The sequence below is a fragment of the Paralichthys olivaceus genome, chromosome 9, assembly GCF_024713975.1.
Source record: "Paralichthys olivaceus isolate ysfri-2021 chromosome 9, ASM2471397v2, whole genome shotgun sequence".
NCBI classification, from domain to species: Eukaryota; Metazoa; Chordata; class Actinopteri; order Pleuronectiformes; family Paralichthyidae; genus Paralichthys; species Paralichthys olivaceus.
This window is the reverse complement of record NC_091101.1, coordinates 21283933-21297733: the sequence shown is the minus strand read 5'-3', so window position 1 is coordinate 21297733 and position 13801 is coordinate 21283933. Positions and strand designations below refer to the sequence as shown.

The window sequence follows — 13801 nt, the reverse complement described above, 5'->3', positions numbered from 1 at the left end:
TGTTTTTAAATCAGGACCTAGGTCAGTTTTTATGACTTTTTTTTTCACAATTACACAACAACACAATAGCAAAAATATTTCCATAAGAATGTTGGTACAGAAATGACACTCTGAGGGAAATTGAAATAAAATAAATATGGTCTCCTATGAATCTACAGATGAAGACTGTGTGATACCATCGAAAGCTCCAGTGCTAGTTCATTAAGCCAACAATACTGTGTCCCAGGGCACAAAACTCATTCAAGCCACATTGGTCCTGCTTCTACCTTCTCTCATTCTGCCCTACTACCCTCGACAAAAATGAGCACTGTGCAGCACTGTTCTGTGTGCAGGAATTATGAAGGTGGCAATGAGTTAACTTTCCTTGTAAATGTCATGAACTGAAAGCGGACTGGACTCTAGTGTTAAGTTTGTGTTTCTAAGAAACGTGACCATGTGGAAATCATTAGATGTGGGCTGATTCAGCGCACTGGCAAATTTGTGTGTGTGCACGTGAGTGTGTGGAGTGTTGTCTGCCACCTCCAGGTTCAGCAAGTCAAACACTACAACAGAAGGGGACATGCATAAAGGCTAGTAAAAATAACTGCTGATTTAGCTTTGTTGTTTTTAAAATCTAAACATCTTGAATTAACTCAATTTCTGAAAAATATGTCTCTGCTTGAAATGGTTTTGACTTTTTTAGCACACTGAGTTTTAAATTCTTAAACCCAAGGTGAAAAATGAAAATCCCTCAGAGAGGAGCTATGAAAAGAGAATATGTTGGCATGGTGGGTTTGTTGGTGAAGATAAAATGCGCATGGTGCAGTGTCTGGTTTAAATCCTGTCTGGTGGTACCTGAAGCATGAAAACCAATCTGAACTCCTCAGAGACAGAAGCAGGAGGCTATGTCATGGAAAACCATGATTGCTACCATGAAGTTCTATTGCAATTTTACGATTTAGTGGGCAAATTGTTCCTTCCACACCCGACGCCACCTAAGTAGACTGAGAGAATCCAAGTTCATGCTTCAGAACTGAAATACCCTGACAAAAAAATAACTTTAAAAAAAAACCTTGTGAAGGTGCAAGGTTTCTACTTTACCCTCACGCACTGGAACCAAACACACAATTTCTTTGTATTTTAAAACCTATAATTTCTCAACATTTTGTTGCACAAAGCCTCAATTTGCCTGAACAAGCCCCTGAAAAACCCATTAAATGAGTTTTGCAAATTTACTGTGTCATGCACAATAAAACTCACAACATGAGTTACAATATGGGACGAGGTTTAGTAGCTCAGTTAAAAAACTTCACCTAGAGACATTTAGAAAATTCTAGAAATGCATAATGAGCTTCATTAGTCACAACTGTAGGTGCAGAGACCAACAGTAACACACTGTGAAATGACACCAATGGATCTGCACATGACACCTGGCTGTGAATCCAGCACTGCTGAACACATTAGTCAGTTAATGGGGTATTTAAAAAGAATAGGAGAGAGGAGGAGGAGAGTGGTGGAGGAAGAGCCAAAGTCAAAGGGCATGAAGGGGGCAGATAGTAAGGCTGAGAGGAAGAGTTTAGAAAGTTGAAGAGGGGAAGGGAGCAAGATGAAGAAAGGGGGAGACAAAGAGGGGGGGGGGGGGACCTCCTGAAAGACATAAATAGGCGAAAGAGAGGTTGGAACCTTGCAGTCACTCTTCCAGACAGCCACATCCACCACTCTCCTCTCCCCTTCTCTTCACCTCCAGCTCCACCACTCATCTGCTGCATCCCTTCATTCATCTGGATCCCTGAGCAAAATCAGTGAGTAGTTTCTGCACCACACCAACAGCACAGATACTGTGTGATTGTTGTATGACAGAAGGCTGCCAAACTTGCATGTGACAGTGTAACTTAAGCAATCATACACCATGTAAGTGACAATGAACTGTGGAATATACAAAGTTTATATGTAAGTTACATGTTTTATTGTGGAAGAATTGGTGTACAAACTTCTGCTGACAAATGTTAAGACAAACCCAGCTATACTTTTGTGTTAATTTGTCAATTGCAACAGCTCAAATAACATTTAACGATAAGATAATTAAGAAAAGATTTTTCAATTGATAGGAAGTCTGTCATTTACAAACTTTATGACACTGATATAATCCAAATGCAATTCTTTCAGATAGCATTTATCTCAGTGAGCATGTTGGTTATGTACACATCCAAGATTTGAATTTTACATTAGGATTAGCATCAAAATCATACTGCAAAATGAGAAACAGAGAGAGAGAGGAACCACACCACTGAACAGTTACTGAACAAGTTGAAGGAGGTCGCAAGATGAGTCACCAAGTGACTGCTCCCTCTCTGGAGAACAGGATAGTGAGGATGATGTATGAGGTATTAGGAAATTCAGCTGGCCGAGCATTGTCTTATAAAAAAAATCTTTGAGGCAGGAATGTAGAGCTCATCAGGCTTCAACACAGTGAAACAACATTTCACTGTGTTTTAATTAACGCCAGATCTCCGCCTGTCAACCCAGTATTGTTTATCTTGAGTTTATAAGAGCAAACACTGGAAAATAAACAGTGGAAGGGATTTAGAAATGGCTCTTCTGACTCACATTAATGTTGCAGCCACACCTTGCCCTTGTCTCAGATTCTCTTTTTCATTTTGCCATGTATGTGATTTGCCAGGAAAAAATGACATATTACAGAATAGTGATGTAAATCAGACCTCTTGGATTATAGCAACATCGAAACATATATTGTACTCTATGTGTTCATTTCAACTCATCTGCAGCTGGATGACTCGGCTTTAAACAATACTGCTGAGTTACATTAGTATTCCCTTTAATATTTCTCCTCCAGGTCCTTCATCCTCCCCAAATCGGTGCTCATTACCATGGACACCACAAGGAACATCCTCTCCATCGCTAAGGCGTTCTTCCATCTGGTTGTCATAATGCTGACACTGGGCCAAGGCATTCTTGCAATGCCTGTTCCTACTGATGTCCCTTTGTGCACGGCCTCAGAACCCGCCCAGTACAGCCTAACATTTACAGGCAAATGGTCCCGAGCTGCTTTCCCTAAGCAGTATCCTGTCTACCGACCCCCTGCACAGTGGTCAAACCTTATTGGTAAGTGTGTAGTGGAATGTTTCTTTGTACAGATCATTATGATAATTAAAAGATGTGTGACAGTATTCTGAATGGTTGAATGACAGAATTCTAACATAGAAATGTTTCTTACTGACCAAATGCTCAGTGCTTGAAAATTACTGCTGAGGAAAACCTTTTCAAAAATGACCAGTATATATTAACATGTAAATTTCATGTTCGATATAAAAAGCAATAAAAGGAATCTTCTCAGTAATGCCCAAGACATTAGGACAAACTGTTTCGTCATTGAGAGAAAAGAACATCCCTCAGCAAAGATGTAAATAAAAGGACTATTACAGACTTAAGCCCTTCTCTGATCCTTCCTTTCCTCCTCTCGGCTCTTAGGCTTGACCCACAGCTCTGACTACCACATGTGGCAGCGTAATGACTTTGCCAGCAATGGAGTGAGGGAGTTTGCGGAGAAAGGCGAGGCCTGGACGCTCATGAAGGAAGTTGAGAGGGCCGGCGAGCGCATCCAGAGTGTTTATGGGATCCTGTCGGCTCCCGCTGTTGTGGGAGGAACGGGCCAGATGAGCACTGAGTTTGAGGTCTTCGCCAGGCACTCCTATGTGAGTTATTCAACACCTGGATGCATTCAGTCTGGGTCCAGGCTTCAGGCCATCAGAGGCCTTCTGCTGATAGGTCAATATACATGACAAGGCCTGGGTCAAAGGAATTGTTGCCAATCCTGACAATAATTACTACTAGGGTTGAACTGTCATGAGTGTCTGAGCACTTGTGTATTAGCTCTTGTGAACCATATTGTAGTTTGTTTCCATTGAGGATGTCACAACAATATAACTGTGAATAAAATGTTTTTATTACCTACAGTGATGATGTCCAAAACTGCTCAAAATCACAAGTAATAACTTTTCTCTTCTCTTTCCCACGCTCATTTCTTCTCTCTCTCCTTATCTCCATATTTCACTCTCCCCCACCCCCATTTCCTCATCTTTCTCCTTTTTCTCTCTCCACCTTCCTTCCCATGCTTTTATTCCTCCATCTGCAGCTGTCGTTTATCGTACGCATCGTTCCAAGCCCAGACTGGTTCGTGGGTTTGGACAGTGTTGACCTGTGTGACGGCGACCACTGGAAAGACAATGTGTCGCTGCAGCTTTTCCCATACGATGCAGGAACTGACAGCGGATTCACCTTCTCTTCTCCAAACTTTGAAACCATCCCACAGGACAAGATCATACAGGTGGGTAAATCTGATTAACTGCTCAGTGATTGCTCCTCAGATCTCTACCAAAACATCTCCATGTAACATCAACTGTTCCTCAATATACATTTTCCCCTCCATAGATCACCTCCTCCGTCCCTAGTCACCCTGCCAACTCCTTTTACTACCCCCGCCTGAAGCACCTCCCACCCATCGCCAAGGTAACCCTGACAAAGATAAAGAAGACCAATCAGATCATTAGCCTGCCTGTGCAGCCCACCGAGTCCAACCAACTGCCAACAGGGAACGCGATTGAAGATACCCTCATAAGTAAGTCTAAACAACACAAATCCTTGACAAGTGATTAATTGGTGCTACAAAAACTTAAAAAACTCTAAATGGCAAATCACTGCCTTAAATGTGGTTTCTATAAAAAAAAACTTGAATAATAGTAATACTTTATAAAAACAACAAATGATAAAAAATATTACATACATCAATCATCAATTGTCTATACTGCTTATTAAGTGTCACGGGTGGAACCAGTCTCATTTCAAATTGGGAAAAAAGTGGGGGACAACCTGGACAAGAGACAAACAACCATTCACACTTCCATTCACAACTAAGGGCAATTTAGTGTCTCCATTTAACCATTGTTTTTTATTATACATGGCCACGAGGATGTGCACACTCAACAACAGGGGGGAATAATGCACAACAGCAATACATCTAGTATGACACAATTCCCACCTGAAGCAGCCTTTTCCCATTGTATTTGCACTTACAGAATATTACTATGCACATTTTAAATGAAAGAAGTACATGCTTTAAGGTGTTTCAAACTCAGGGTTCACTTGTGTGTTTTGCTGACTCAGATGGAAGCATTTGCAAACCATTACAGGCCACACACAAACTCAATTACTTTCAACCAGAAACCAGAGAAGCCTTGTGGGTGGAGGGCATCAAGAAATGCCAGGGGCACATCTGGCATCCACCAGAAAAAAAAGCCGGAGAAAGTGAAAGAGTATTTTACAAAAACTATATAAAAATGATGTACAGCAGGATTAAGGTCGAGACCAAGAAATAGGATGCAGACATGTATGTTTTAATAAGGCCTGATTCCATGAGTTGACCTGGATTTACTTAATGTTGCGTCCCAGACTGTTAAGTTTTAAGACTCCCTGTTGTACAGATTAGTAACAACAGTGAAACAGTCTGAATGCAAGGACAAATAGAAAGACAGCTTGGAAAAATAAAGATGAGGAGTGTGTCAAACAAAAGTAAAGCCAACAGTGCAGTAGTCAAACAACCTGTCAGTCTGTGTGGTTGATGTTCTCCAATGAGACAATTCACCACAGAAAGTCTAAATAAATGACTCAACTGGTAAATGGAAAAAAGGAACAGATAGCGTGTCAGCCTGGTATTAGAGCTGACAGTGCGGTAATCATAGTCAGAGTTCAGAGCGACTGTAAATGTTTGACTCAGCATCACAAGTCTGTTCCCCTGACAACCCATCAACAAACAACAGAGAGGTGCCAAGAAACTGTTGGGGTTTCCTGCCCTGCTCCCAACCCTCCATACTTAAACTCCAAATATTTATCCTTTTGCTTCTTAAAGCATCTTCTCAAGTTATCCTCCCTCCGTCTTTAATGAGCATCCAAGATGAATGGAGAAGCAAAATCAGTCTCAACTTGACGTGCATGCTCCATCTCTCCGTCTGTATGTCTGTTTATCCATGCAGCTTCCATACTGCCTCTCATCATTCTGCTTTTCTACTCTTCTACCTATCACCAAGTCTGCGATACTTATTAACTCACAACAACTTTGGCTTAGTCGTCTGGTCGGTTTACAATGTTGGAGAAAAGAGAAATGAAAGCAAAGAAGAAAAAATATAGAGGGGAGGAAATAAATATTTGACAGATCAGTGGCAATTAAAATCAAATTTTAAGAAACTTAAACTGAAAGAAAATAAATTAATATTGCAATTCAAGTGAACTGACAGGAAATAAAAGTACTGAACACACCAACAGATACTTGGTGGAGAAGCCTTTCTTGGCTATGAAACTTCCCTTATGAAGAAACTCTGCTGATTCTTGATCTTCAGTTCCTTCCACAAATGTTTGGGATTGACTGGGTTCTTACAACAACTTAATTTTCTTCCTCTGCAACCAATTGCATCTCCTTTGCAGTGTGTTTTGGATCATTGTCCACACACACGTCTCATCTTCATCATCCTGGTGGATGCCAACATATTCATTTCAACAATTACCCGGTACATGGCTCCATTCGTCTTTCCTTTCAATAACATGGATTCTGTCAAGACCATGAGAAGGGAAACAGACCCCATATCATGACCCCACCACATCCACACTTTACCGTTGGTATGGTATTTCTAAGGCCTGATGCAGAGCCATTTCTCAAATAAGTTATGTGATATTATTGCCAAAGTCTTCCAGTAATTCACAGGCCATTCCAAAAGTTGTCTAGCAAGCTTCAAACAGCCCTTACCTTGAATAATGGAGTCTTCTGGGGTGAGTGTGCATGGAGTGCGTTGCCAATTGATTCCTCTGTGACAACTGTACATGCTCCCTCCAAGTCTTTGAGGAGTGTGGTCCTTGGCTCTTGGGCTATACTTCTGTTGCACATCATGACTCCCTGGTTACATATTTTGTAAGAAAACTGACTATGGCCAATTCATGGTGGATTGATGTTCCTACCATTTGCAGATAATGGTCCCAATGGTTCTTACAGTAACATTTAGGAGTTGTAAAATCTCTCACTCAACCGTGCTGTTATTGTCAAAAGTAAAAGGTCTTGGTAAACATCTTTTCCTCAACACATCACGAGATGTTCCTTATCCAACAGCTTGTTGGAAATTTGTATATTTACTTTGTGAAATCAGTTATTCTTGGTTTACTGCTTTTCCTTACTGTGTTCAATTTACAATTTATGAATTGTTATGTGTGAAATTCTGGAGTTGATAACAAAGTCTGGTCACAATTTAATGTGAATTGCTCCATTGGAACTGTGTTTAAGTGGTGAATACTTATTTCCCCACTGTAACTCCAACAGCACAGCCACTGCCAAGAAACTATAACAAGAAGCAATGGGTTCCTAAAGAGCTGCACACGCAACACGACACAATTTACAGGAATTCCCTTTCATTACTGTATTCATTTTTTTAAGAGACAAATACGTGTTTAAGAGCAGTAATTTTTCTGTTTATGACTTATTCCACTCGTTTCCATTGTAAAAGGAAACACAAATGTCAATGCAACAAACACAACACACTGAAAAAGAATAAATTAAAGTCGTACCTCAGGAAAAATCTAAAATCAAAATGTTAATGAGACGTTAATGCCCCCCCCTCTGTGCAGATACCCCCCTGGACTGTGAGGTGTCAGTGTGGTCTCCCTGGGGCTTGTGCAAAGGCAAATGTGGAGACTCAGGCGTGCAGCACCGCACACGATACGTCATCATGCATCCTGCCAACAATGGAGCCCCCTGCCCCCTTCTGGAGGAGGAGAGGAAGTGCATCCAGGTCAACTGCTTATGACTAGGCCAGGAAAGGCGAGAGAAGAAAGAGAGGAAGGAGAGGAGAGAAAAGAAAGATAGGACAGCCAGGAAGGGGAGGAAGGGACGAAGACGGAGAAACAACAGTAAAAGGTGTTTGGTGTATTCAAGTAAGGCATAAATATGAAGAACTAGACTTCCCTCTTTCCCCCCCGGCTACGGCCTCTTTCTGTGGAAATGGCTATTGTACAGAGTGACTGTCAAACTGTTCAACTGGTAGAGTAGACTGCAAATAAAAGTCTCATCCTCATGTCACATTGACAGAGCTGTCAGCATTACACAGGTATAGTTTGGCAACTATTATATAGCCATTAGATACCAATTCAGTTTTGGCAGTTTATCAAAATGTTTATGGGGATTGAACAATTTTTTAAAAACTTAACCATGAACTAAAAACATATTTTCACTTTGTAATTGGATTTGGTTTGACATTTCTGAAGATCACAGAAAGTTGTTTGCCTCCCAGCAGCTTTGCTCTGACGGATTTGGAAACAAATCCAAGCAAACAGCACTTAAGATCTCAAATCCCTGTATCCAAGAAATACTTAAGAGAAAATCCAAATAACATCAGCTCCTGCACAGGGAAAACATGGTGTCTCAATAGTTCCATTAGCTAAGGTAGTACCAACAGAAAAGTGAGTGAAAGAAAAGCATAATGTTTACAGAGACATTGTGGTTATTTTCCTGAACACAAAGGATATATTTATTGACAGGATTTTAACCTGTGGTGTACAGTATATCAAATGTGATGGTAAAAATGTGTAGTCCTTTATGTTACTGAGATATTAGTTCAAAACCGAAATTAAATTTGGTATAAAAATATTGAAAATGTACAAAAGAAAATGTATTTTTCTGTATCAATAAAGTGTAAATACAAAGTCTTTCTTAAATAAAGAGATTATCTTTGTGATGAAAGACTATTTTGAAGATATTTGCACATTCATTTTCAAACTTCACATGATTCCTATAATCACAACATTGATTTTGTAGTGAGAAAAAGATTTATCCATAATATGAGCTAAACTCCTTTAATGCAGTGTATGGTTTTCAAATCTGAACCACACATTTGGACTTAATTGCATTCAGGGCTCCCATGGTAATATTACAAACACTGGTGCTGCAGGATCAAATTCAGAGACATGATTTTAACTGGATGACCTGAGTTCAAGCCCCATTGTTGGCTCGAGCTTGTCCTGATGAAGTGTTGGTCATAAAATGGACAAATGTGCACACCAACTATTTTAAAAAGTTCAACAAATGTTGATTTAGATCACGAGTCATTAAATCTTATGGAGCTCACTTTGTGCTGTAATGTCCAGCGCAGCACATCCCATGATGACGCTGGAGTCCCTTTTAATGGACAGAGCAGACACCAGTTGCATGTAAAGTGACCTCTTTTTTCATATGTGAAACAGATAAAAATCACTTATGACCCCACCCCCTTTCCCACCAAGCAACGCAGAAACCACACTGCAGATGACAGATTGAATAGCAATAAGAACTAAACATCTGGTGCACGAGGGAGCTCCTTCCGTTTGGAATAACAAGGCAGAGGAAAATTACTGAGATAAAGAATCAGGAGACGGGCGAGGAGCAGATCCAGTTTCTGGATTTACATAACAATATTTTCATCAGCTAAGAGTTCAGAGTGTGTCCTGAATCTTATGAGGAGAATATATGGGCGTCCACATCCTCAGAAAAGGGTTTTACCATTATATCATCCAGTTTGCTAAGAATTCATCTTGATAAGATAAACATAAACTGATGTAGTGTCCTCAGAAGGAAATTACTTTATTAGGAACGACTTCACACCTGCTTATCCTTACAATTATGTAATTAACCAGTTATTTGGCAGCAGTTATTCGATCTCAGTGACTTTGACCATGGCATGTTTGTTAACTGGTTTCTGAATCAAGCAGTTCTGCCAATGTAAACACCTTTTTGATGAGATGTCAGAGGAGAATGGCCAGACTGGTTCGAGCTGCCTGAAGAATATGGATAACCACTCAGACAACCACGCCTTACAACTGTGGTGAGCAGAGGAGCACCTAAGAGCCCATCAGAAATCTGAAGCTGCAGTTGCACAGGCTCACTAAAAGTGGACAGCTGAAGACTAGAAAAATGCAACCTGGTCTGTTGAATCTAAATTTCTGCTGAGACACACAAAGATGGTGGGATCAGAATTTGCAAGGAACAGCACAAATTCATGAGCACAACCTGCCTTGTGTCAACAGTCCAGGCTGGTAGTGGTGCAATGGTGTGGAGCAGACTCACCTTGGCTACCTCAAAACCAATCAATAATAGTTCGAATGCCATAATCAATCTGAGTATAGCTGCTGACCATGTGCATCCCTTTATTGGCTCTATAAACCATCTCGTAATGGCTCCTTCCAGCTGGAGAATGGACAATGTCACAAAGCAAAAGCTCAAGCTGGTTTCATGAACGGAGATTTGCAGCTGATAAATCTGAAGAAATGATGGGATGCAATTAGGGCTGGGTTTAAATAAATCCATTCTCAGTCAATAAGCATTTCAATGATTTGATATTGATTCCTAAAAAGGAGGAATTGATCTTTTAATATATGCCTTTTCTGTGACTGATCTCCTTTTACATAACAACAGCAGCAACACTTAAGAGAGTTCGGGAGTTGCTTCTGTCATCTCATATCTGTGTCTGAAGACTCACACAAACAGGCCCCGCCCACACTCAGACAGTGAAGGAGCAGAGCCCATTAAGGTGAAAGAGCCGGTGTGTCCAACTAGTCAAAAGAAGTGAAAATATCGGGTGTCCACTACTGCCCGCTGCTGCTGCACAATGACTAGTGACACTGCTTCAGGATCAGGGCAGAAGCAGCGGTTGGTTTGCACCATGCTGCAGTGTCTGTCTCCCCCTACCCTCCCCCGCTGACCTGCACTCACTTCACCAGTTTTTAATAATTTACCCTGCACAGTATTAATGAGAGTGTACTGTATGTAAGTTCAAAAAAACAACACAAAAGAAACAATATAAGACCTACATAAAGTAGAGAGTAAGACTACGGTTATTAGAGAGTATATAGTTTAAACCTGAAGCTATTATTTTACTGGCAGGTACAGTCGCATTCACACTTTCTGTGAAACTAGTGTGGGAGGAGAGGGAAATCAGACTCTTTGCTTACCTAGGAGATGATAACTTTTGCAGATGCTGAATATGAGAAGGTTTTATTCTGTGTGTGGGTGTGTTGGGGTTTACTTTATTAGTGACCTGATGTAGGGTAAGCATATGGCAACTATTGGATGTAATGGTCTGTATTACATTTTCCACTCGATTTCTCCTCTGAACTGTAGTAACAGTCACGGCTACACTGGCAATCTTCGCTGCTGCTTCGCAGAGGTTAAAAGGTAAACAACACATTTTTTAAAAGGACTACAAAATCCGAAAGGACTAAGAAACTTATTAGTGATGGTGACATAGTAAGTTAAATGTACACATTTTCACACATTATAGACGCATGAGAAGTGCAAGGTCTTACGATAATATACCAATTGGAAGATATTTGCTGTTTAAGGCCAATAAAAACATTGCATCTCCAAGAACGGTGTGTGAATTCCCATTCCATGTTGATGTGAGAACACAGAAGTCACGGCTGATTGTTCTGTATCTGGGGCAAGTTGCTGGTCCCAATCAATAACTTGCTATTGGCTCCCAGGTCAACCAGTCACAACACGACGGGAATGTCTCGTCACACAAAACAGCACCTGTGAATTTCTCACACCCTCTCACACTATACTGCAGCCCTCCACTGTAAATGTCTGCTATAGTAAATGGGTGTTTGGCTATAGTCAATGAAACATACCTCAGAACTTCCTAGAATTTGCAAAAATACTAGAAAAAAAGAAAGTAGTACAGGAAGCATAGGCCAAACATTTAGTCAGTGTCAAGTGTATTGTAATCTAATAGCTCATTGTTTGCTGAAAATGGGTTTTCGAGGCATTGGCTTTCTGCTCCAGTGTTACCTGATGTTGGCCGCAGCAATGTATTTTGATCTCGGAGAACAGGAGGAAAAGTGCATCATTGAGGAGATTCCTGAGGACACGCTGGTGACCGGTGAGTCCTGGAGAGGGAATATTCCTCCTGAACGTCATTCAGAATAATGAATGTGGAATTATATTTTTATAGACGTATTTCCATGTGATTATTGAAACACACACAACTGTTACATGCGCATCATGAAAACTGATGTCCTCTTTAATAATAACAATTAGACATAGAAATGTTAAATATTGAATCACTCCTGTAACAAGTGAACAAGTGAAATGTTTGTGTACTTGAGAAACATGGCAATTAATGTATATATCAAACAATTATATAGGTGCATTTGACATTTAATGTTAATCCCAATATGAGATAGATTCCATTCCCTGATAAAAGGTAAAAGTTTGGCCTTGACTACAACGATGTGTGTTTGTGCACATATAGTATGTCTACACACTGATGCTTTAGTGTCTCTTACCTTTAGGTTATTTCTTGTTGGAGCCTTGGAATTTGAAGACGTTCAGCCACTCCCCCCACTTTGGTGCCACTGTGACAGTCAGAGACCCAAACCATGAGGTACAGCACTCACAGTTTATCACCAAGCATGTGTGTGATGGTTTCTCCATTCAAACCAAACCTAAACAAGGACAGTGTGTGCATTGAACTGTGTTGTTTGTGTTAAGTGCTGCATAGTTTGGTTGGTAAGAAAATATCTAAACATATGAATAACCAAGTTTCCATTTTGTTGACTCATAGCTGAAGAATTGTTGACCTAACAGCATCTTTCCTGCTCTCAAGGTTCTGATGACCAAGCGCTTTGGTAAATTTGGTAAATTCACCTTCACAGCTCACACCTCTGGTCAGCACTACCTTTGCTTCCAAACCAACTCCACCAGGTTTTCTGTCTTTGCTGGAGAAATCATGGTGAGACCTGTGGACACACACAAATTTAAAAATATTAAATAACACTATATAATGTTCAAGTGATTTCTGTGAAAGTTTTGCCATGATAAATTTGGACCTTAAACAATTAGTCAGTAGTTGATAAGTCAATCATTAGAAAAATGATCATCATTATATTTCTATTTTACATTTCAATCCTTGCATTTTTTTTCTTAAATTTAAAAGGTAATAAGCCTAACATTTAAGGAAAACTGTAAAAGTAAAAATCTTAAATCCTGAAGTTTTCTGATTTTATGGCAAAATCTTTGGCAAAGTCATTCTCAGCATTATACAGGCCTTTCAATCATGCAAGAAAATGACTGGCACATTAATCAAGTCCTACATATAAATCATAAATATTCTTAAATAATATGCGAGAATAATATGTCGCTCTCCCTCCACTGTGCTGAACAGAAGCTACATGTGGACGTTCAGATGGGAGAGCACTCGATTAACCCCAATACTGACAAGACCAAAGACAACATGGAGAGACTGGAGAACAGCCTCAGACACCTCGTGGATCAGATGATGTACATCACCAGACAGCAGGAGTACCAGCGGGTAAATGAGAAGTACTTTTATGTAATAATATTATCAAAACATTTCCAAAGCATCTAGAAAGACTCAGTGTGTGTTTTTGTGTCTGCTGCTGTGATCCAGGAGAAAGAGGAGGTGTTTCGAACCATCGGCGAGAACACCAACAGTAAAGTGTTGTGGTGGGCCGTGGTGCAGACGTCTATTCTGCTCACAGTCGGGTTCTGGCAGATGAAACGACTCAAGGACTTCTTCATTGCCAAGAAGCTGGTGTGACCTCTGACCCGTCACCACTGTACCTGCCGTGCACATCTCACCCACACCTGCTTCTTATGACCTGTGACCAGAAATACTGTCACAATTCAAAACTCTGCTTCCGCGACAAAACTTTTCATATAAACATTAAATGGAGAAAATCCATTTATACTTCTATAGGCATGTATCATAGACAT

The 13801-nt window shown here is 40.3% G+C and overlaps 2 protein-coding genes and 1 long non-coding RNA gene across 7 annotated transcripts in view; 2 read left to right on the top strand and 1 right to left on the bottom strand.

Moving 5' to 3' along the window:
* Window positions 1-13801, bottom strand: part of LOC138411419 (uncharacterized) — a 51506-nt gene that overhangs the window by 37202 nt on the left and 503 nt on the right. For 4 of the 5 annotated variants that reach the window (XR_011244047.1, XR_011244048.1, XR_011244051.1 and 1 more), the window contains 4 exons: window positions 13565-13686; window positions 12713-12804; window positions 12352-12420; window positions 11855-11952 (listed from right to left, as the gene is read on the bottom strand). This is a non-coding gene — a long non-coding RNA (uncharacterized lncRNA). Of the gene's footprint in view, window positions 1-11854; window positions 11973-12351; window positions 12421-12712; window positions 12805-13564; window positions 13687-13801 lie in introns of all 5 variants that reach the window. The other variant, XR_011244049.1, reaches the window with a different exon arrangement.
* Window positions 1649-8778, top strand: spon2b (spondin 2b, extracellular matrix protein). The gene is made up of 6 exons (XM_020079093.2): window positions 1649-1781; window positions 2834-3102; window positions 3469-3692; window positions 4133-4324; window positions 4429-4615; window positions 7663-8778. Exons 2-6 carry the CDS (start codon window positions 2868-2870, stop codon window positions 7839-7841), a joined length of 1017 nt encoding a protein of 338 aa, XP_019934652.1. The 5' UTR covers window positions 1649-1781; window positions 2834-2867; the 3' UTR covers window positions 7842-8778.
* LOC109624828 (transmembrane emp24 domain-containing protein 11) lies at window positions 10948-13625 on the top strand. The gene is made up of 5 exons (XM_020079748.2): window positions 10948-11945; window positions 12358-12449; window positions 12672-12797; window positions 13230-13376; window positions 13476-13625. Exons 1-5 carry the CDS (start codon window positions 11684-11686, stop codon window positions 13623-13625), a joined length of 777 nt encoding a protein of 258 aa, XP_019935307.2. The 5' UTR covers window positions 10948-11683.

Coding starts and splice junctions, on each gene's coding strand:
- spon2b (XM_020079093.2), top strand. CDS start 2,868: ATGGACACCACAAGGAACATCCTCTCCATCGCTAAGGCGTTCTTCCAT. Junction 3,103..3,468: donor ACAGTGGTCAAACCTTATTG/GTAAGTGTGTAG, acceptor CTCGGCTCTTAG/GCTTGACCCACAGCTCTGAC. Junction 4,616..7,662: donor GATTGAAGATACCCTCATAA/GTAAGTCTAAAC, acceptor CCCTCTGTGCAG/ATACCCCCCTGGACTGTGAG.
- LOC109624828 (XM_020079748.2), top strand. CDS start 11,684: ATGAAACATACCTCAGAACTTCCTAGAATTTGCAAAAATACTAGAAAA. Junction 12,450..12,671: donor TCAGAGACCCAAACCATGAG/GTACAGCACTCA, acceptor CCTGCTCTCAAG/GTTCTGATGACCAAGCGCTT. Junction 13,377..13,475: donor GACAGCAGGAGTACCAGCGG/GTAAATGAGAAG, acceptor GCTGTGATCCAG/GAGAAAGAGGAGGTGTTTCG.